At 41.8% G+C, this 21601-nt stretch overlaps 1 protein-coding gene across 1 annotated transcript in view; it reads left to right on the forward strand.

Annotated features, from left to right (window-relative positions):
* PTPRG (protein tyrosine phosphatase receptor type G) overlaps positions 1–21601 on the forward strand; it is a 380711-nt gene that overhangs the window by 66148 nt on the left and 292962 nt on the right. Inside the window, exon 2 of the mRNA XM_085235527.1 lies at positions 18960–19064. Coding sequence (XP_085091653.1) covers positions 18960–19064 — 105 coding nt within the window. The remainder of the gene's footprint in view (positions 1–18959; positions 19065–21601) is intronic.

Raw genomic sequence — 21601 nt, forward strand, 5'->3', positions numbered from 1 at the left:
CTGATGGATTTTTGTCGCTGGAGCTCAGAAAAATGCAGTGTGGTGAGGTATGCTGGCTTGCAAGTATTTCAATTAAAACTTAAATCTGAACTCTGCAACTCATCAAATGGACGGAGGAGAAATAGAGCAACAAAAATCAATATAAAAAATAGTTCATGTTAATGACATTTAACAGTCCTGCCCTGCGGTGCGTTCTCACTTGGGGAGGAGGGAAGTGCATTGGCTATTGAAATTTTACATAAAGTGTGAAATGAAGAATGTATGCTGGAGGGCATCAATATAAATCTCATAATATACTTTAAATTTTTTCCCTCCTAATTAAACCAAACGAAGCTTATGGTGATCCTCATGGGATTTTCTTGAGAAGAGGAAAAATGAACCGAGTCTGAATTCTGTACATAGAAAATTCTGTGTACTGAAGGTTAATTCTAATAGATCAAAATGCAGAGATCTTGTGGCAGGGAAGTTATTTTCTGCACTCACCCAATTAAATGTTAGAAGCTGGATAATAGAATAATTGTAGTTAGTCAATTGCTACTAAGTCATAATAGCTTGAGTACAACGAAGGCTGTCGGCAGTGAAACGCCGGTGGTAAAATAATAAAACCATTATTTCAATAATAATCTCAAGTTAATTAGAATAAGGCAGTACAGAACATTTTTAATACTGGACGAAAACAATTAGCATAGTACTTAGTAACAACAATATCCTTATTATCTGAAAGACAAAATAGGATTAATACAGCAGTAAAGCATTGAAACTGTGTGTCAACAAACACAGAGGAAAGATAACTTTGTCAATAGCTCCCAGCAAAAATGGTGGAAATCTCCACAGAAAGGAAAGTTTGGTTGTAGCAGATGTGCAGCTGAGTTTTTCTTGATAGGAATGTGGTCTTTTCCCTATGCCAAATGTTTATTTGTGGATTCATTCCTCAGAAAATGTCTTAAGTGTGTTCTGGTTATTCTTCCACCCCTTCCTTGTGTTTTTTTTTTTTTTCCTGGCAGGATTGAGACATGATATATCCCCCACATGTCCATCTTAGTACAAAATAACTTAAAGCTTGAGGGATTATTTAAACTGTGGTCTGGCTTCCTGCAGGCACAGACCTGAGGATTCTGCCAGTTTCTCCCACGTTATTAGCCTGACATTTGAAGTCAGGTATCCACTGTAGATGCGTCAAGTTTCAGGACTGCTTTACAGCATACAGCAGGCAGCGTTCTGACCCCATCTCTTCGTAATGATAGGGCGAATAACTGCAGTATATTTTGTCGCAGTTGCCCTGATAGAGATCTGGAAGGCTGAGAATACATTTAGCATTCAAACCTATAGCTACAGCGAGCTTTCCTTGGGGATGTGTGAGCATGTTCTTCTTGCTTGCAGAGAATAGTCAAGAGCAAAATGCGGATTTCTTTTTTACAGATCTTTATAGCTGCTTTCAAGCTCCTCTACTGAACGTTACGGCCTTCTCACTTTGGTGCTTTTGTCCCTTGTGGGCTCTTGGGTAGCTGTTCTGTTTTCAGGTTGTGGGGTGGAGCAGGAATCTTCTCTTCTCTGCTACTGGCACTGTTACTTGGAAGGAAAATGAGATTCTCCAGGAGGAGGAGGAGAAAACAAAGATGAGCTGTAATTTTTATTATTATTATTATTATTATAATTATTTGAAGTCCTTTAGGCTTCATTTTCTCCCTGCTTCTTGTGTTCATTTAGTTTCAGACTAACTTGAGAGCAGGAGGCTGGCTGGCTGGCTGCCTTCTCATCCTCCTGCTGAAATGTTAGGAAGGATGCAGATTGCATACTTCCTTGTGCCCAAGACCTATCCTAACAGTTTTCTGTTGAAGCCTGCATGCTACTTTCTTATTCTAGAAGAGCTGAGGAAGAGGATTTCTTGCTTATGTTGCTGAACCTTGCACTTGCCAAAAGCAATGCTGAAGAGGTCCTACAGAGATGCAGGGGTGGAAGCACACATGGCTTCCCTGCTGAGACATCCAACAAGTGCAAATCAACCCCACTCATTCCCAAACGTTGTAATGGAGCCATCTAATGTTAGAGGCTGTCAGGTCAAGAGCTGAATATGAAATGGTAACCTAAATGGGAGAAGCCTTGAAGCCTTACAGCGTAGAAAGGGAATGGGGGAAGGCAGTGGGAAGCTGACAACATGAAGACTTTGTAGCTTGGAAGTTGTTACTCATCACAGTATAAATCAGTGTCTGTGACTTAGCTATGCTTCTGAAAACCTGCTCTTCTCCGAGAGTCTTTTTTTTTTTTTTTTTTTTTTTTCCTCTATCAGTATGCATACAGTATGTATTTCCTTGCAAAGCATGCTTGCATTCTGGCAGATTTGCTCCTGGATGTTGGTGAAAGAAAGGCAGTGGCTTTGGAGAAAGTTGGCTGTTCAGAGAAATACCAAGCATTCCTGCACAGCTACCAATATCTGGATTATAATATCTGCCACATTGCAATAATATTTTGCAATTTAAGCCCCAAGACATAAATTCAGGAACTGCAGCGTAGTCAATAAACTAAAAAACTGCTTGGTGTGGATAATTATGGCACTGATCTTACATTATATTTTAACCTACGCGAGACCCTGCTGACTTGACAATGTTAGTTATTTCCGTTTCTTGTAATGCATGTTACGTTGCCTGGGTCTAGAATACTGGCCAAGAAAATGGGCCATGGATCAGTTCCACTATTTCTATTCCTATTTTATGGTACTGTTATTTCCTAACCACTAACTGTTTTGTGTTCTGAAAAAAATCTAGGAAATGCACTGTAGGAGGAAATGCTCTAAAAACATGAGTTTAGTTTATGAGAATGGGATCTTCGCATTTTATTCCTTCTTTTTATGATCGTTTATGATTTTGTTGTGAGTTGTGCATTCCTCTTGGGTTCCATGACTGGGAATAATGGCTGACACTTGTTTGGGGAGTGTGGGATAGCAGAGAAGGTTAGGAAACTTCTCCATTCTGTCATGACAGTTTCCTCTTTTATCTAGATAAAATAAGAATCCTAATGAGATGTGTCCTATGATTAATTTGTAGCATTTTACCTTCTGTTAATTATAACGTACTGTCTGGGGAATCAGTAAGAGGGCAAAGTCTCGCATACAATCAAGCGTTTGAAAGAATCAAAATACATAAGCTAATTCCCACAAACCCATCTCGAAGAGAGACATCTCCCTGAGGCCCTTTACACGATGGGAAAGCTCTTATTTTCAGCAACATCCTAATGTCTGTGTGTTACTTGAGATTTTCATGATGCTGTCAGCCGCTGCAGACATATGGCTCCAATTGATTTGTCCTGACAATAACAGTTACCAGCACTCATTTCTCCACACTCAGAATGAGGCACATCTGTTATAAATTTGTTGACCGTCAAGGCCCAGTAAAGACCTATCTGAAAAACATCCATTTCTTCTTTTTGCTCTACCTCACCCCTCTGGGTTCTTAAGCCTGGCTGTGGGACCTGCTGTCCAAGAAGTGGCTGTTTAAAGGTCATCCACATGGTCAGGTGTATTGTTTTTTATTTTTATTTTTTAACAAGGATACATTCTGACCAAATATTTCCTGAGCTTACTTGCACATTCTTATTCTGGGAATTCTTCTCAATTGTCAGCTGGGGAGTGGTATCGTTAATTATTTGTTAATTTTTTTTTCCCTCTTAAAGACCATCCTTCAGTTCCTTAGTCCTTAGATTTTAGTGTGTGTACTTCTCCCTCTGAATGGCTAACATGGATTTGCTTTGAGTCTGAGATAGGAGATTCCACTGGAAGCTGTTGTGGAAGAAAAAGGGCTTTGTCTTTACTTGCAATAGATCAAATACCTTGAAATGCTAATAAGAAAGTGTTACTCAAGCACATGCAGCGTGAAGTTTTGACTCTTCCACCCAAACCCCTTTGTTTCTTGTACCATCTTCTGTTTCCTCCGTGGCTGAATCCCTGGGTGCGCCTTCTGAGCTAGTGCCACCTGAACTTCTAGATCACTGTGCCCAACTATGGCAGGACAACTCAAACCAACTGCCTGGATGGAATGCTCCACAGTCTTTCAGATCCGATCTTGCCTTTTAATCCTGATTTGGCTGATAACCCTGAGATGATACTGAGCAATGACTTCTTTGCATCTGTTTTTCCAATGCTAACCACCTATGCAAAGAGCTATGGTATCTTACATAGACATAGAATGTGGTAGAAAGCCTGTGTGGCTTGCTGGGAGCGTTGGAGTGACTTTCTGCTGTATGAGAAGTGGGAGTTGAGTGGAACACAGCAGTGAGCAATCTCTTCAGCAGGAGGATGGGGTTGGGTTTTGGAGCGCTGCTTGGACTGCTTCATGTTCTTCTCAATGCTGGCCGAGCGCCTGAGTTACACAGATCCTGTGGCTTTCTGTCAGTCTGTAAGATTCAAGGTGCTCCCATTGCTTTTATCCACCACAATAAGTGAATTCCAATATCCCATGAGTACACAAGGCTTCCTTCCCTCTGCTGGCTCTGCAGCCCAGGAGAGCCTTCCAGATGGAAGAGGCATCAGGAGGGGCAAGCCAAGGTAGTTTGCTTCTCATTGGGCTGGCTTGTCTCATTTGAGGATGACTTTTGTTCCCTTGCTCTGCGCTTGATCTGGCATATACAGATGGCTGTAATAATAAGAACCTTATTAATAGGGACCCTATTTCTATCCTATTTCTCTGCTTTAGCAGGAATAACTCAGTTTTGTCTTCAGCCTTGGTTTTCTAGCATTGCTGATGCTTACTGAGGTGTAGTTTTGCATTTTGTTTGAGTTTATGTGAAAGCATTAAAACTTCCTTTGCTGCTTCTCATTCAGTGGTGAAGCTAGGATAAGCTAGGATTCATATTGCTGCGTAGGAAATAGTAATTTAAAAGGAAAATCCTTTCCGTCTACTTTAAAATGAAGGCAGGCATCTCTGCTCCTCCTGTGATAATCTTTCTTTTGTTTTTAATACATTGTATTATAACATCATAAATAGAAATGTAATCTTATTAAAAGACATGCAGCAAGTGCTACCTTATTAGAAACTTTTAAAAAAGAATAATTTACCAAGTTGAAATTATTAACATAGCTGTCTGGAAACCGTAGGATTTTACTGATCATTTTTTTAAAAGGAAATTAAAGTAGGTATATTTTGAAGTCTAATTTCTGATAGCACCAAGCTTTTACTAGCATATCCTGGCACTCCTATGCGTTTTTAAATTTTGTTAAATGCTATTTAATTTAACATTTATTCAGATGCTTGAAAAATAATCTCTCTCTCTTTCCCTCCCCCACTCCCCCCCCTTAAAAGCAAATTACCTTAAGTCTTAATTTGACCATTCTTTGGCTTTTATATAGTGCAAGTAAACTTGCATCAGCACAGGGCCCTTATTTATGAATGACACAGTGCAGCACCTTCTCATTTACCAGCTCTGGAAGTGCATGAATGTAGTGCATAGTGAGAAATCTCAGCTGCATTGGCTCTCAGTGGCAGTTAAGAAAATGGAGCTTTTTCAAGAATTCCTTTCCTCCCAACTTGATGTATTGTAATACTGTGACCTGAGAAGTGCCTTATTTCCTTTCCCTACCCATACAGAAAATAACCAATAGTTATTGATTTCTTGTTGCTTAATGTGCTGTAGTAAATTTACACTTAAGATTTTCAAATGAAGTGTCTCTAAATTAAATTGGGGCTTGGTTCATTTGCACTTAACACAACTGTGCTGCAGTGGAGTGGCTGAAAATTGCAACGGTGGCCTCCTGCTCTGTCTTCTGTGTTACTGGTGTTATCTAAATTTTGGAGAAGTTGATTACTGATAAGAAAATAATCAGTACCATCACTTTTGTGAAGAGTGCTTGGCGACAGCTTAGCAGTCCCTGGCCCTATGTGCAGTATTCTTTGTCATGGGCTGCCCTGCTGGGCTTGAGATGGAGGAAACCTCCAGAATTCCCATTCCTCTGGGGAGGGGTGAGGCTGCTGGTGTTTCTGAAGACTTCAGACCAGATGACCTGTGTGGGTCTCGCTGTTCTTTCTCCAGCTTTCTGTCAGTGTTTGACTTGAGCCAGTGGTGGTTGTTCGTGGGGATTTCTGTAGGTCTCGAGTGGTGTGTTTTGGACTTGATAAATCCTGGGAGATCCTCGTATCCATAAATCTTAGTGGTTCTTCATATCCATCTTAAAAGGATAATGGCTGTAGCTGGAAGCTTAGCTGCTGGCAGTTCCTTGGTATTGCAGAAGATATGTGTAAAGTAACTTCTTATCTCGTTTGTATCTTTTAGTTTCTTTCCGAGCAGTGCAGTAATGAGGGATATACTCTGTGGGGGCGAAGATGGTCTTTGTGTGGGCCTTTGTATGTACCTGCTGTGTTAACATGGCTAAAATCAGCTGCCAAATAGCTTTGCGTTGTTTCAGTATTGGTCTTTATTTTCCTGCTTCTTTAAATCTAATCACATACAGCAAATAATATTTTGCTAATCATTGCTAACTTATTTTGTATCTATTTAAAGTGCTGTGGTCAAATTGGGTTTGGTTGTCAGTTGGCAAGTAGCTTGAGTAAATAGATGCCTCTTTGTCATGCATCAGATTGTTCATCAGAGAAAACTACAACGTCCAGAGTTGTCATTCTTCACAACCCCCTCCCCCCTGAAATTTTGATGCGTGTTTTTTGAAGTAGTCATGAAAGGATTTAATTCCAAAGCTGAAAAGCCTGACTGGAACTGATTGCTTTGAGCTTCTTGTTTACAAAATAAGATTCTAGGGTTAAAAAAGACAGATGAATACTTGAGGTTTTTCTTATGGCAGAGTCTGATTTCTCTAGCAAAGAGTATTGTGTTATATGCAGAATGTCAGAAAGAATAACAATAAAAGCATATTTAATGGTGAGCAATTTTTTTTTTTTTCTGGGAAAACTCACTTTTGATAGCCTGTGCAGTATTGATGGCAGTTCTCTGTAGTGGTAAGATGCAGCTTTGCAGATCCCTGTAATGAATAGGACCGATGCAGTCACAGAACGGGCACTGATGTGCTGTCAATGTTTAACGCATTGGTTATTTAAAAAGTTACTTCCTTATTGTAATGTATTTTTAAAATGTTTAGAGTAAGACTGAATACCTGTTGTGATATTAATATCTGCTTTTTGTGGACAAACTGGGATGTAGAACATTGCCAGAAAGAAATCTTTCAAGCACTGTATAAAAGGATGAATTTGTTTTTAATGTTGATACCAGCTATATAAGAACTGATATTGTTACAGTTCACAATGAAAGCATAAAAGAAGCATAAAATACGGAAACAGCAGCTGTGAAGCACGTGCATTTTGGAGTTAACTCACCTGGGGGGAGCTACTTTCTTGAGTAGTTCAGCTTCCTGTGGGTAGAGAGGACCATTCTGAGGCTGAGTCGAGTGGAGACTAAGCACAGCATTGTGTTGTAATTAAATGGCCCGCCCAACCTGCCTGGGAAGTGAGAAACCTGCAGCAGTCAACAAATTTGCTTTGCAGCTTGGCTGAAGTCGTCGTGAGAGTTCTTAAAATCCTTAAAAACGGTGATGTTTGTCAGGCTGTGAACTTCTCGCTGAAGTGGTGTTCCGTGGGCACAGTGCTTTTGTTGTGCATTTTAATAATTTAAATGCTTGTAATAACTATGGGATTAGTAACACTGGAAGCTAGGGAATGCTGCAGAGTTGGCTTCTGTAGGAAGGGAGTGAGCTTCTGTACCTGGGCCTTCCTGGGAAGAGCTCTGTAAGGGATGCTGAGTATGCAGCTCTCTAGCTTTCTCCTGCCATTGCTGGAGCTGCTTTCTGTGTTGGCTTGGCACGGTGGGACCTGCTGGAAGTGGCTGGGGATGCTGCTTGCTCTGCTGGTGACACTTGTGCTGTGATCTCTGCTGACACTCGAGCGAAGCACGTGGTGGTGCCAAACCTTGTGCAAACTGAGCATCTTCCCTCAAAGCTATCTCTTTATTCAGAGGTGATGTACGAGTTCGTACTGTGCCCACCTCAGGAGAAAGCATCCCTTTGTTCATTACCAGGCTCTTCACCTCCTCCTCTTTCACTCTTGTGACTGTGAGAGCACTTCTTGCCTGAAGATCAACAGTTCTGAGTGCTCCAGAATCTCTTAAGAGACTTGTTATGAAAATTCTTGCATGAGACAAGAAGGTGGGGAGTGGTGTGTTCAGGACATGAGAAGGTACAAACCCTAAACCAAGGCAAGGCCAGGCGGGGCTGAGCAGCCTTCGCTGGGCTGTCCATGTCACCAGCACGGCAGCTCAGAGTTGGTATTGAAGCTGCTGTGATTCATCCCCTATCCTCCCTGACCACTGCCTTTAGATTTTGGTTGGGGGGGAAAAAAAAAAAAAGCAGCTTTCTTCTTCTTCTCTTTTTTTTTTTTTTTTTTTTTTTTTTTTTTTGAGTAATGGGCCTCAAACAGCATGTGGCACTGCAGTGACAGTCTTGCCAAAGACTGTCTAAATCTGAGTTATTGCTTCCAGTATCTCTGTGCATGTGCCCCAGGATAGCAATTGCCTTTTTCTGCAGTGGTATTGCAGCATGAACTTTCATCTAATTCATTATCCACCCTAATGCTCAAGTCTCTCTGCATTACTGCTTTCTAAACAGCAGTCTCTCACTTGATTCCTGCACTGATTACTATTTCTCCCCAACTGCATTGCCTTACATCTATCTTCCATAGAATGTCTCACTTACATCAGCCTATTTCACTGAGCTTGCCAGACAGTTGAATATTTTTGAGGCATTTTTTTGCTTGCTTACCTTTCTTTTGATTTAGCATCACTTACGTTTAGTGAGCATGGCGTTTGCATTGTCCTCCAGGTGGTTATATTGGAGTTGTAGATGGAAGAAGTGACCGCTTGCCTCTTCAGGCTGTGCTGCGTGCTGTCTCTGTATGATTATGAAGTGTGCATCATTGCTAGCAATTCTTATCTATTTGCTTCATTTGAGCACAGTTACTGCTTTTCTGGTCTTGCTGCCAAGGCCTTAGCGGTCCTGCTCTCAGTATTTGGGGTTTTGTGTTGAAATCATTACTGCATTTTCTGGGGACAAATGGCCAAGGAACAGAGAATTAGTTTTGCACACAAAACAGCACCAGATCTTCCTGCTGGGAAACATCCAGGAAACTTCTTGTCTGGGTGAAACACAAATGGTGAACTGCCACGTAAATATGGAAGTTTGAGTCGCTTCACAGATCAGCTCTGTGGCATTTGTTGAGTCTTTTCACTTTGAACAAAGCAGCTCCCTTGGAAGAAAATGAGGAAGTTCTCAAAATGGCAGGTCCTGGTTTTGGGGCATATTTCCCTGGCTAGGAGGTCGCTCAGTCAGCACAAAAATCTCCATTTATCTCAGTTTCCACTTCAGATTTGTACTTCAGGAAATAAATGTGGATAAAACCCTTTGCTATGAAACCTGTATCTGATGCAAGTTGTCAGCATGAAAAGATTTATTTAATAAAAAAAAAATCATCCAACAACCCTATTTTGTTGCTCATAAGCCAAATTAAATACATTTTTACACAAATAAACATGGATGGTTGTTTGCTTGGCTCGACTCAGTTTAAGTTTGATCCTAAAATAATTTCTGTGGATCTGGCTGGAATTGCTGTCACACGCTGGAGGCACTAAATCTGGCTACCTGAGTGCCGCAGATCTGTTTCAGTGCAGAGTGATACAAATCTAAAATTATTTCTGCTCAATCCAGGGGAACATGCTTGTTTCTGCTCTTCCATCTTTCCTCCAGGAGATTGCACAGCCCTGGGTGGTAAGACCTGACTGCAAACTGAGAGGGAGATATGTCACAGTGGGACTTGAGCATTTCTCCTTTCTTTTCTTAAATAGTTCTTTATTGAGCTTTCCACCTTCTGCATTAATTTGAGAGCCTGAACCAAATAACCAGGAAGAGATTGATGTGGCCTCACATTATTTCATACAGTCAATAAATTGTTAAATGGGCCAAAGGACACGGGTTAAAAAAATCATTTTGTATAAAGAATGAGGGATTTTTATTAGCTGACAGAGCCCCTGTCTCTGAAGACTTTATAATGGGGCAGGTTTGATCTTGAGCCATGCAGTGGGAGCAGCTCTGTTGGCTTCATAAAGTGCCTTGCCTTTCCCAGTGTAAATGAGACGAGTTGTGCTCTGTGTGGTGTGCTGAGTGAGCACTGAGCTCACTGCTCCCACGGCACTGGAGGCAGATGGGTTTGGTGGGCAGCCTTGGAAAGGGGGCTGCTGGCAGTGCCCGTGCTGTGCTCTCTACCAGGACAAATCTGGCACCCTCTTATGCAAGAACACAGTCTGACCTAGCAGGCTTTTAATATCCTGTGTACATGGTAGGATTGCCCTTATTTAAACGCTAGGATGGATAGGGGCAGAGGATGCCATTTGAAGTGTTCTGGGATTACAGGGGTAATCTTGTATCAGTGGTTAGGAGAGTAGTGAAAGCAGAGATGATTAAATGTATGCTTGTCTGCACTGTAACACCTTTGTGGCTTTAATGGGATGATGAGGAAATGGAAATGTAAGCTACCTGCACGGAAGCATGAGTGTGCCTGGTGAGTCTGCAGCCCTAGTGCACAGTCCAGGGCTCCATCACCATGCCTGTGCTCATTTTGGATATTTTGATCGTCAAGGTACTTCTTGGTGTATGACTTCTGGAGATATGTTTTCAAAACAAAAGGCTGAATTAAGGCAAATACCAGCAGTGGATACAAGCAAATCACGTTTCCTGAGCTGAGAGGTGAAACTGGTGATACTGTATGAGTTTGTGTGTTTCTGGGAGCATTACTAGCTTTAGTGATGAGAAAATTGGTGTCATTCTGCATTAAACAAGGAAGTGAAGCTACAAAATGCTCCATTAAGGTCACATTTATTTGCTGTTCAGAGGTTGTTCTTCTAATGCTGTGCATGCTGCAGCCCCTAATTATGGGAGAATGAGTGAGACAGGTGCTTCCTGCCACGTTTTCTGTTGTAAAACCCTCAAGGTTTATGTGCTTGCAGTAGAGGAAGAAGTGAAACAAGACCCCCCCCTTCCACCCCCTTAACCATTGTTAATTGAGCCTACAAACAGGTCACCATTATATATGTAAGGCTCACGTTTCCCAGATAAATTGTGCTGAAAGTAATGAGACCCAGCTGGCCTGTTCTCAGTGTGCCTGTGCTGGTGAACTCATGTCCCTTCTGCACAAGGGCATGGAGCTGCCCCTGGGCTCCAGCTCGCTTCAAGCCTGCCTTTGGAGAAGCAGCATGGAGTCACTGGAGCCGACTGTGAACAGTTATTTTGCCCTCATGCCTGGGGTTTTGTTGTCCTACTTCAGTCTGACCCTGATGTTCTAGGTGTCGGAGCACAAAGTTTGTTCTCTCCCTGCTATCTGCTGTGATTCAGTCAGACAGCATCAGCTTTCCTGTGCAGGTCAGCCTTGCTTGTGAGCCTATGCTGTGAAGTTTTATCTCTGTTTGCCTAATGCATGGTTATGAATAAAATTCAGAAATGATGTGACCCCTCTGAAGCAACACGTGGAAAGGCAATGAACGAGGATGAGGATTCTTCCTTTTAATGAAGATAATGATGGTTAACAGAAATCAGAGGGAGTGTACAGGATGCACGGGCCAAGAGTTTTCAGGGTTAAAGTTGTCAGGTGCTCTCAATTACTTTTGTCTGACTACCCAAATCAGGAGTGTTTAAAAGGAGTCCAGTTTTCAGGATGCGATGTCCGTTAGTCATCTTTAAGGTATCTCAAATTAGATGCATAAAATATCAGTCGGTCTGAAGAACTTTGTCTTAGAGAGAAATGGAGTGTATTTCAACATGCAAGGGAGCATCAAGGAACAGTTCAGTAGGACAGAGACTTTGGGTTTCATACACTTGTGGTTTTCAGTGATGTGGGATGAGTGGTTCCAAATCCGGGGTCTCAGCTGCCAGCACCACGTGTTGCTTGCAGTGTGCCCTCAGGCTGTTTTCTGTTCATGGGTTCTCTGTCATCTTTGGAGAAGAGATAGCAGACTGTTTCTTTATTCCAATGCATTGCTCTCACATTGGTAAACGTGAGCTCATACTGCATTCTGAGAATTTTTTGACTGAAAATACTGTGCAAAACTGATGGCAGAAACTGCCATGGTGCACCATCCTTCTGGAAGGGATGATGTTGCAGCTGGTTTAACTTCTGTGTCTTCTGTGTTTTTGTCTTGAGATGGAACTGCTGGCACTGCTGGTTGCCTGTCTGACTTTGCCTCCTCCTAGCAGAAGCACTGCAGTGATGCCAGTTGACATCAGTGGTCCCAGTTCACCAGCCATGTCGTGTCTTAACAGCTGATGCCATGAAAATCCCAACCCAAGCCCTTTCTAATCTGCAGGCAGCATCTGCCTCTTATTGGCCTCCCAAGCTTCTTTTTCTGAGCCCTCTTACTGGGGCACTGGTGATGCAACTTGAAGTTGCCTGGCTGCCTTGCTAATGAGCTTTGCTGTAAAGCTGAGGAAGGACTGTGAGATCTGGCCATGACTGGAGACGCTTGGATTTGCAGTTCCCTGGGAGGTGCTGGCTCTGTGAGCATCACTGGTGTGGTGTGTGACCTTGTTCTGCTTTGGCTCAGATGTCTCAAGTAGGACACTTTTCTGTCACCCTTAAACTCCATCCCTCGCAGCATAAGACTGCACTGAAGATCTGTTTTCTCTTAGTTATCTACATCAGCTATAATGCTTTGGGACTTGACACTGCGTTGTTACATTGAAGCAATACAAAATGCATTACACAATTCACTGGCTACCAAGGTTTAATGCACCTAGCGACTGCTGTATTCTTGTTTGGGATGAGAGCTTTTAATTTCAGTAGTTAATTGAATCCCTGCAATTTGACAGTGTGTTCCTTGCACTGTTTTTAATCTTCACGTTGCTGGCTAGTCCCTGTAAAGGCTGTATTTACATTCTTGCTTTAGGTTTGTGTTGTTCCCACATGTATTAGGCACATGAACAACAGAATGAGTGGTGTGAGAAGTCCCACGTTGCTTTTGAGAATAGGCCTGTAGCTCACGTAGGAGTTAAGGGTGACCGTCATCTGGGAAAGGAATATACACTGCTTGGCAGATGCAGTGTTAGGATGTCTGTTGTTTCACTTAGTCATGAGAAACTCGTGGTTGTAGCTCCCGTATTTCATTAATGGAAAGCTGTTTGCGAAGATTGTGTATGCATTCATGGGAGATGGACCGTATCTTTTATCTGATAATCAGAAGAGATCTCAGCATCAGAATCGAAGGAAGAAGTCTCATTCAGAGCATAATTTGATGCTGTCTGACCACCATATGCTGTTTTAACTTCCATCATTTTGGCAAGATGTAATCACCCTAAAATGTGGGAAACCAGGCCTGAAGAGTCTTTTAAAAGTAACGTGCTATCAAAATGGATTAGCTGTGCCTGAATTGTTTACAGATTAATTGTCTGTAAAGAGTGGTAAAATACGAGGCAAATAGCCTAGTTTTGTTTAGCAAGTTTTACAGTAAGCCTAAGCAAGTGGATCTGACCATTACTTTAATTTTATAAAATAATATTAAAAAAATCCTATTATAAATGTATTTCCTATCAATCATTTTTTCCCCTTTCTTTTTCCCTCCTGGCTCTTTTCACAACGATTTAAAGAAACTACTAAGTAGCCTTAGCCATTGTCAGCAGTGCACGTGTTAGCGTGTAGCATTGCAGCACCTTCACCTTACCTGCCTCTTTATCACAATGCTGTTGAGAGCACCTTTACTGCTGTCCATTTTCCCTTTTTTTCCCTCTCCCCCATGAGGCTTGCCTGAAGCTTTATGCTTGCAGATGGCCAAGCGTCTTGGCTCACTGATCTCTTAAACTCTGTATCAGAGATGATATAAAAGCCCTTAAGGTAATGTTCCTGTGCTTCCATCCCTTTTAAAACACATCGTTGTGCAGTCTTAAAAAAAAAAAAAAAAAAAAAAAAAAAAAAAAAAAACCAGCACAAAACAAAAAACGGTTTTCTTGTTTTTCAAAAAGTTCCTTTCTTGGGAATCAAGTTGATAAGGAACTAATTGCTGGCATTCCTTATTAATTAGTGCTTTTTGCCTAAATGCTACCAAGACTTTTCCTTCCCATCTTAAGAGTTTTCAAGCGTTAACAACTCCAAGTCTCCTTCTCCAAAGACATCCCAGTTTTCCAGCAGTAGGACCAGGTTGAAGCACATCACTCCAAGTGTCCCCATAATGGATTTGGGCTTTGGCAGACTCAGCTGCCAGGGTAGCCCACAGCCAGCGCCTGAGCTGGGCTGTGCGTGCGCCATTGACTCTGCACCGCTGTAATCAGAGCAGCTGAAAACAGATTTGGGTGCAACCCTTTTCTTCAGAGAAGGCTTAAATGAATCTGAGTTTGGCACACTCTCTAGTTAAACTACTGTCGTAACTAATGATTTTGCCATTCAGAAATAAAGTATTGATCTTAAAAAGAGTTTTTCTTGCACAGCCGATGGCTTGATACCTTTTAAACACTAATGCCTAGGGAATAATCTCTGTGAATAGCATAATAGCTTTATATTTAAGGTAGATTGGGGATAAAATTTTGTGTATTCATGTGAACTATGAATACCAGTAAGGTATTCAAGCAGGAATTACCTAATCATGCCTTTGAGGGCACTTATCAAATAATTTTTATTGGAAACTTAATATATTGAGACAGTGTGAATGGGAAGCTGATCAGAATGCTAAGGAATGTCCCAGCATCGCATTGCTTTGCTGTCTGCAGATATGCAGTAGGGTTGATTAATTTAGCACATCATATAAAATCATGTAGCGTTCAGTACCGATAAAAATTATATGAAATTGCGTGCAAGAGATTTCTCCATGTTAGCTGTGAAGGATCCCCTGTTCCCTGCAGAAGTCACTGCGATGGCAGCCGCGCAGCCCCACCGACTGCAGGTGTCACACTCCGTGGGCACCGGCATTGCACCAGCAGCCAGAGGACTTGCTTGAGATTTAATTTCATGCTTGTGTATCTGAGTGTCAGGTTGGTCCTTTTCTTTTTTTTAACTGTGTATTTGCAAGTCTCAGACCATGCATTACGGCATTCCCTGCTCCTCTGCCAGCAGCACTGGCATGTTGTATCAAATCAAACCTTGCAGGGTAAGGTCTCCTGCTCTCCTTTTTCCTCCTCTGTCTCCTGCTGTGTGTGTATTTCCCCCCCCCCCCCCCCCCCATCCCTCTATTTTAGATGCTCCATTTCAAGCCTTCCAACAGCATGTTCCTCCTCTCCTATTGTCCCGATTTCCACTTCCCCCACTTTTGCAGGGTTCCCAGAAGATCAGAGACTCCTTGTGTTTGCTCCATGCTGGACCAGCCCATCTAATTGCTGGCTGTTCTCCAGTCTCCAGTTCTGTGGGAGTGGAGCAGGAAATCACTTGGCTGCTCTGTTCCTGAGCTGTTAACTGTCTCCCAGCTGAGAAAGTCTCGTGGAAACCCGCAGTGAGGAGCGTTAATAACTTAACTCTTAAGTACTTTTTCTAGTACTTGTTCTCATATTATACAAGCAAAAGATATCGGTTGAGTTTGTCAATTATTTCTATGTATACCTTCTGAAAGGGTAGAATTGGAATGATGCACAAAAATGAATGCGTGTACTCTAATGACTGGAGTAAAACCTTTAGCTGGATGTTTTTTCCAGTGAAAGAGGCAGATTCAGCAGTGCTTGGATGCCTGTTACCTTTCCACTGGTGTCATTGGGTTGCCTGGATCAAAAGGCCCATTCCTGGTGCTCCCTGAAACCTGGAGAAAGTAAAATGTCTGATGTATAAAGAAACTTTTTTTTTTTTTTTAATATTTTGACTGTGATGCTTCTCTTCCAAACTTTTGTCTGTTTAAGATAGAAATGAAGGGTGAGTTTGGGTTCAGGCAAATGTATTTCCAGTTTTTCCACAACAGGTGAATCTGAAAATCTCCTGCAGGCTCTGTCCTATACCTCCCAGTCCCCTGACCCCAGCTGACAGCAAGCAACAAAAGCTCCTCAAGATTGAGCCTGTCTTTTCCTGATGGCCTTATCAGGGTGAGATATTGCCAGCAACAGCTGCTTGTTCCTGCAGTGTTTTCTCCTCATTCACATGGCTCTGTGCAGGGTACATGGCCATACTGCAGGCAGGCTGAGGAGCTGGGAAGGAGATACTGCGTTTTCTTTGTCAAAGACACCATTACCTTCCCCATTCACTGCATGGCCAGGGTCTTGACCTGTCATCCTTTTCCTAGAGTTTCTGCAGCTATCCAGTGTACATGTATCTTCTCTACATGGCTATTGGCTGCTGAATTACTGCGCGTCTGTAAGGAGACTGTTGTCAATAACATTGGGCTGCCTAACATCATTGCAGGGCTTTATTTAGAACAGTGTGATCCAGTTTGTTTCATGTTCAGTCCTGCAGAAGATGCTTAGCAGCAAAACCAGCAAGTTCTCTTCTACAGTTCTCTTGACAAGTACTTGAGCTGTCTTTTTGCTTTGTGACGTCCTTTTTGGTATAATTAAACCTGTGTATAACATGACCCTTCACTATTTATGAATGTAGATAAATGTACAAATCTATTGTGTACGTGCAGAAAACTGAAAATGCATATATTTACTAGAATACCAGGTTTTTAATTGTATAAATATAATGCTGACTAAAGCAAATGTTCAATTTCACATTGAAGTAAAGCATTCATAAAAGCCTGGATTTGCATAATTTAATTTTCTGCACAGAAAATACTGCAGATCAACAGTATGATTCATAGCTGTTCCATGGTTGACGTGTGGCTCTTTGACAGTGCAAGCCAGGATTACAAAGGGCTTCACAGTTTTGGATGTTTTGCACCAACTCTGAGCCTTTCTCCTTTCAACACATACAGATGATTTGAATGAGTTCCTTTCTTTTCATGGTAAAGCACACAGCAGGGCTCACTGAGACAGAGCCACAGGAGCAGCTTCCTCCTTGGAGGTGGCAGGGTGATATCTTCCTCCTGTCTGCAGGAATCATAGCTTTTTTTTTTTGGGGTGGGGGTGGGGAATGAACCCACAATTATGTGCTCCCTCTGTGTAGAGGATACTCAGGAAAGAGTTGCTTCTATTTTTTTAGTAGTAAAGAGGAACACAAGATTTTTCTCTTTTTGAGTAATGGGGCTAGTTTTTCTATAGCCTTTCCAGCCACCCTCCTGGGTTAGTTCTGCATTCCATTCTTTAGCTGTTCTTGGTCTCTGGTCTTTGCTTGTGTGTTTGATTTGTCAAAACAGTTTGGGTCTCTGTATCTCTCATCTGTTCCTTCCAGTTGATGCAACTGTCTGTTGCTTCCCAACCAGGTAGGCATTACTGGGGTAAATCAGAAGAGAAAATAAGGTATGTGGTGTAAAGCTACCTACAAACCCTTGTAGTGTATGTTCCAGTGTTTCTAGTTCAGCCTGGAGTGAATTCGCATTTGGGAAGTTGCCAAGAAATTTGGAAAACTCATTCAAATCAGAGGCTCATAATAAATTGCACAATTAGTGCCTTTGTTTGCACAAGGGAAGAAATTGATGAGAGCAAACCTGCAGTGCCTTTCCTGGAATTGCATGGCTTTTCCTACCGTTTCAGCATTCCAAAACCTGCAGCAATCCATGGCCCTTGCTGCAGATTGCATGTTGTCTATAGAGTACCTGTTGGCTGCAGTTTGTTCTCTGCTGCTGTGGCACCGAAGGGTGTATTAACCAGAAGCATTTGTAAAGTTCTGGAGATCTCAGTGCTTGACATTTGGTAAAGATCTGCTACCAGCTGTAGTTGGCCTGGGAGCAGAAGGGAATCTGGAGCTCGGTGACTGTATGTGGGTAGAGATGCTTTGGGCAGTTTTCTAAAGTTTTACTTTCAATAATTCAACTAGTTACTGATCAAATGAATGATTAGTTGGACTTAAATTGCCATTGAGTCATGTGGTGAGTGCCTTTTCTTCACATTTTGCGTATGGGTTTATTTGGAGGTGTGTTTATTAGAGCACGGAAACTTTCAGCTGTGATGCTGGAGAAAGGTTGAATTTATTGGAGACTTGTTATTGACATTTGTGTAGTCACACACCTCCCATTGGGTTCAGTGAGATGTACAGAAATACTGAATAAAATTTGCATGCGAACCCTCCTTACCACTCCCCCCAAAAATAAAACCAACAGAAAAGCACTTCCTTGTGAAAGTTATGTATTTCTTCACAAGAAAAATTATTTGGGAGTCTAAAAGAAAAACCCTGGGTTTCAGTATAGGATGTGTTCTTTATGTTTTGGTTGCTAAATTTAATTCCTTCTAGCTTGTGAAGTTTTACAAGGATTCCTTCTTTGCTGGCCTCTCCCTTTCATGTCGGAAGGCGTTGGTGTTGCATGCTGGATATTCATCTGACACACGCAGCGTTGCTCTGGCTGGAAGGCAGCACTGTGTGTCTGCTTTGCTTGGATGAATCCTGTGAGGCGATGTTTCTGGAGCCCTGCTCGTGTTCAGGCTGCTACCCCATGTGCTGTGGGCTCAGGTCTGCAGGCTGCATGTAGAGATTTGTTCCCTCCTGAATGAGACTGTTCTAAATGATTTAAAATAAAGCTGTGATAGCAAGGATAACGTGCTTTTGCTTTTATAGTCTTTCAAGGATCTTGGTCATTTTTGTGTAGGTTTACAGTTATTAGTTTGGAAGCTTGTTTTCTGAATGGCCATCTTGAGGTCAGAGGAAAATCAGTCACATCATGCCTTATGTTTACTTGCGTATATCAGAATATCCTTGTGGATAGTACTGAAGTTAGAGTGGCACGTGCTAGGTAAGAATAAAGGCATTAGGGAGTTCTGCCTTCTCTGAATCATCTTTGAGCATTGGGCCTCCATGGATGAGGAGCACACCTGCTAATTTTCTTTAAGCGGCGCCAACTTTGTAGTTTATGCTCAGCAAAGATTTAAGCTTTGCAGTGTAAACTCCAAGGAGTAAAGACCACTTTCCTAACGATTCCTACTTTTCTCTTCCCAGCTCTGACCGAAGGTTATGTTGGCTCCCTGCATGAAAACAGACATGGTAGTTCTGTGCAGATACGGAGGCGAAAGGCTTCGGGGGATCCTTACTGGGCGTACTCGGGTGAGTTGAATTCTTCAGAGCAGTGAAACATGAAATATCTCCAAAACTAAAATTTCTTTGCTTTTTGTTACTACTATGCTCAGAAATAGGATTTCTGAGCCTTAATCTACAGTGTATTTTCTGCTGACCTCCTTGTGACTTCCTCTACAGTAATCCATTCCTTTCCTGCGTTTCTGTCAGTTACCTGCAGAGTTTCCCTTATAACTCTACTCCTTCTATGTGTTCTGTTTTAAGTCTCTGAACATAGCCCTGCAGTGGCATACTCCCATGAACTTTACTTTCTGTCTAAACAGCGTCTTTCCAAGTTTACAGTTTGCTTGCTCTGAATCTTATAGGAAAACTGTAAGGGTTAGATCGGCATCCAGGTGACAAGACACTGGAAATTTTACAGTTAATTATCTGCATGTGTGTTATCACAGTAGAGTGTAGTAATGACAATGAGAACTGTTGGTGCAGTAATGCACCAGGGTGTGTGATGCTGAGAAGGTCAGATGTAGGAGGCATTGCATTATTTGTCCCATTGCTCTTACAAGAGCTCTTATGAAATGTTAAGGAACTGCCAATTCTGCGCTTTTATGCAGACCATGAAATTTCATTGGAAGTGAATGATCATAGGTAAAGTCACAACTTTTTTCCCTTAATACACAAAATACCAGATACTGCATTTTATTTATCAGATTCTGAATATAAGCTGCTTCACTTGTGAATGAGGTCATACAAGTAAAATACTTCTATGCATTTTAGTAATGTAGGACAAGCTCTGCTTTTTGTTTAGAACTTTGAGGTTATTATCAAATGCACAGATATTTTAAAAGTTAATTCTGTGCTTCAGCTTAAAGCAACTCATTTAGGTTTTAAGTCTCCAAACAGTGGAAGATGACTTTTGTGTTGAAATGAATGAGCTATTCTTATGTGTTGTCTTGCAATAAAATATTGTAAGTTAAGTGCTGCTTGGCAGGTTTATTTTGTTTCTGTTGCTGAAAGTTGTATTTGGAATCTTCATTGCTGGTCGTTAAATCAAAATGTTTGAGAAAAACAAAAGTAGTGGAATTAATCAGTTGTCATATATGTCATATATATGTCATATACTCTTTATTTGAATTACTAGACATTTTAGCCAGTCTTTTGCTTTAAAAACAAACAAAATAACACAGGAAAATACACACACAGAAACAAATCTATCAAAACAAAAAAAAATAAGTCCTACCCACCAAAAGTAACAAAATCTCATTTATGCATACAACGGTCTTCCTAATTCTATTTTTGTACTGGTGTAGTTCTTCCTTTATGAGTAATATCATTTGTTCACCCCTCCAGAAGAGCTTTTACCACCCACTAATCCTTTTAGATTTGTGTCATAATAAAGCATATAGTCCTGATGTGTAATTATACCTTTCCTGTTGGATTTTGCATCCTTTTGTCTATTGATAAATCTCCTGCTTCCATGAGAAAAATAGCCAACCTGTTTTTAGAGAAGTTAGTGACTTCTTGATCATCAATAGTGTGCTATTCCACCTGGTTAGCTCTAATTAGAACCTTTTTTTGTCACTATTGCTAACAAAAGGAGTAAACTAGGAGATGGAAAAGGTGGAAATGATGTATTTACCAGTGCTTGGCACCAGCTATTCCAGCTGCAGGACGTGAGTTCTTGTTGAAGCTTTCATGATGTGAAATACAAGCGTAAGCTAACAGTGTAGGTACAGTGTGACCTTGCTGCATGGGTTGTGTGTAACCTACATCAGAACAAGGCCATGATGGAAGTGGCTTGAGGTCTGGTGGCCTCCTGAGCCCCTTTGAAGCCCATGCTGCAGGGAGGAGCAGCTGTGTCCCACTGAGCTGCACAGCGAGTGCCAGTAGGTCTGCATGAGAGCAGGATGGCATGGGCATGTGCCAAAGATGAATGTTGTGCTGAAGGCAACATTCACAGGGTTGCATTTGGGAAGAAAAAGGCAAATAGAGAAATGGGGAAGACACAGTTATTTCAGAAGGAATGCTGGTGGGAATAAATGGTGGGTGGCAGAGCCCAAATGTCAGGCAGATGTTTTTTTTTCTAGTCAGGCACATTGAAGAGAATGCTCAAGTTATCTATTCCTTTCTCTTGCATCCCGGTTCCCCGGAGTGTTTCCCAGAACCCTGAACAGGGCTTGGCTAAGCAGTTTATGTACTAACATCAGTCCTGCAGGAAGGGTTTTGGACATAACTAGGAAGTTTATATCAAATAAGCCTACAGAGTGGGAAACTTACTCTGCAGTAAGCAATTAGTCTGTGTTAGTGGCTTCCAAGCTCTTCTATAGATGTTAACCAGTAGGCTGTTCCCTTCTCTTGTCCTCATATGTTCAGGCCAGCTCTCTTCTAGCTAGTTGTACAACAGCTGCTGGCTCCAGCCCTGGCAGTTATGGGCAGAGAAAAAAGCTCTGCTGGCCTGTATGCTGCTGAATTTAAGTCTCTTCTAAGGGAATTTGCCAACTAGAGTAAATAAGACCGGGACAGCTTCTGCTTGCTGTTGGCATACGACCACAGGCAGAGCTCAGTGTTGA

This window comes from Meleagris gallopavo, chromosome 14 (genome assembly GCF_905368555.1).
Source record: "Meleagris gallopavo chromosome 14, MGAL_WU_HG_1.1, whole genome shotgun sequence".
In the NCBI taxonomy this organism is placed as follows: Eukaryota; Metazoa; Chordata; class Aves; order Galliformes; family Phasianidae; genus Meleagris; species Meleagris gallopavo.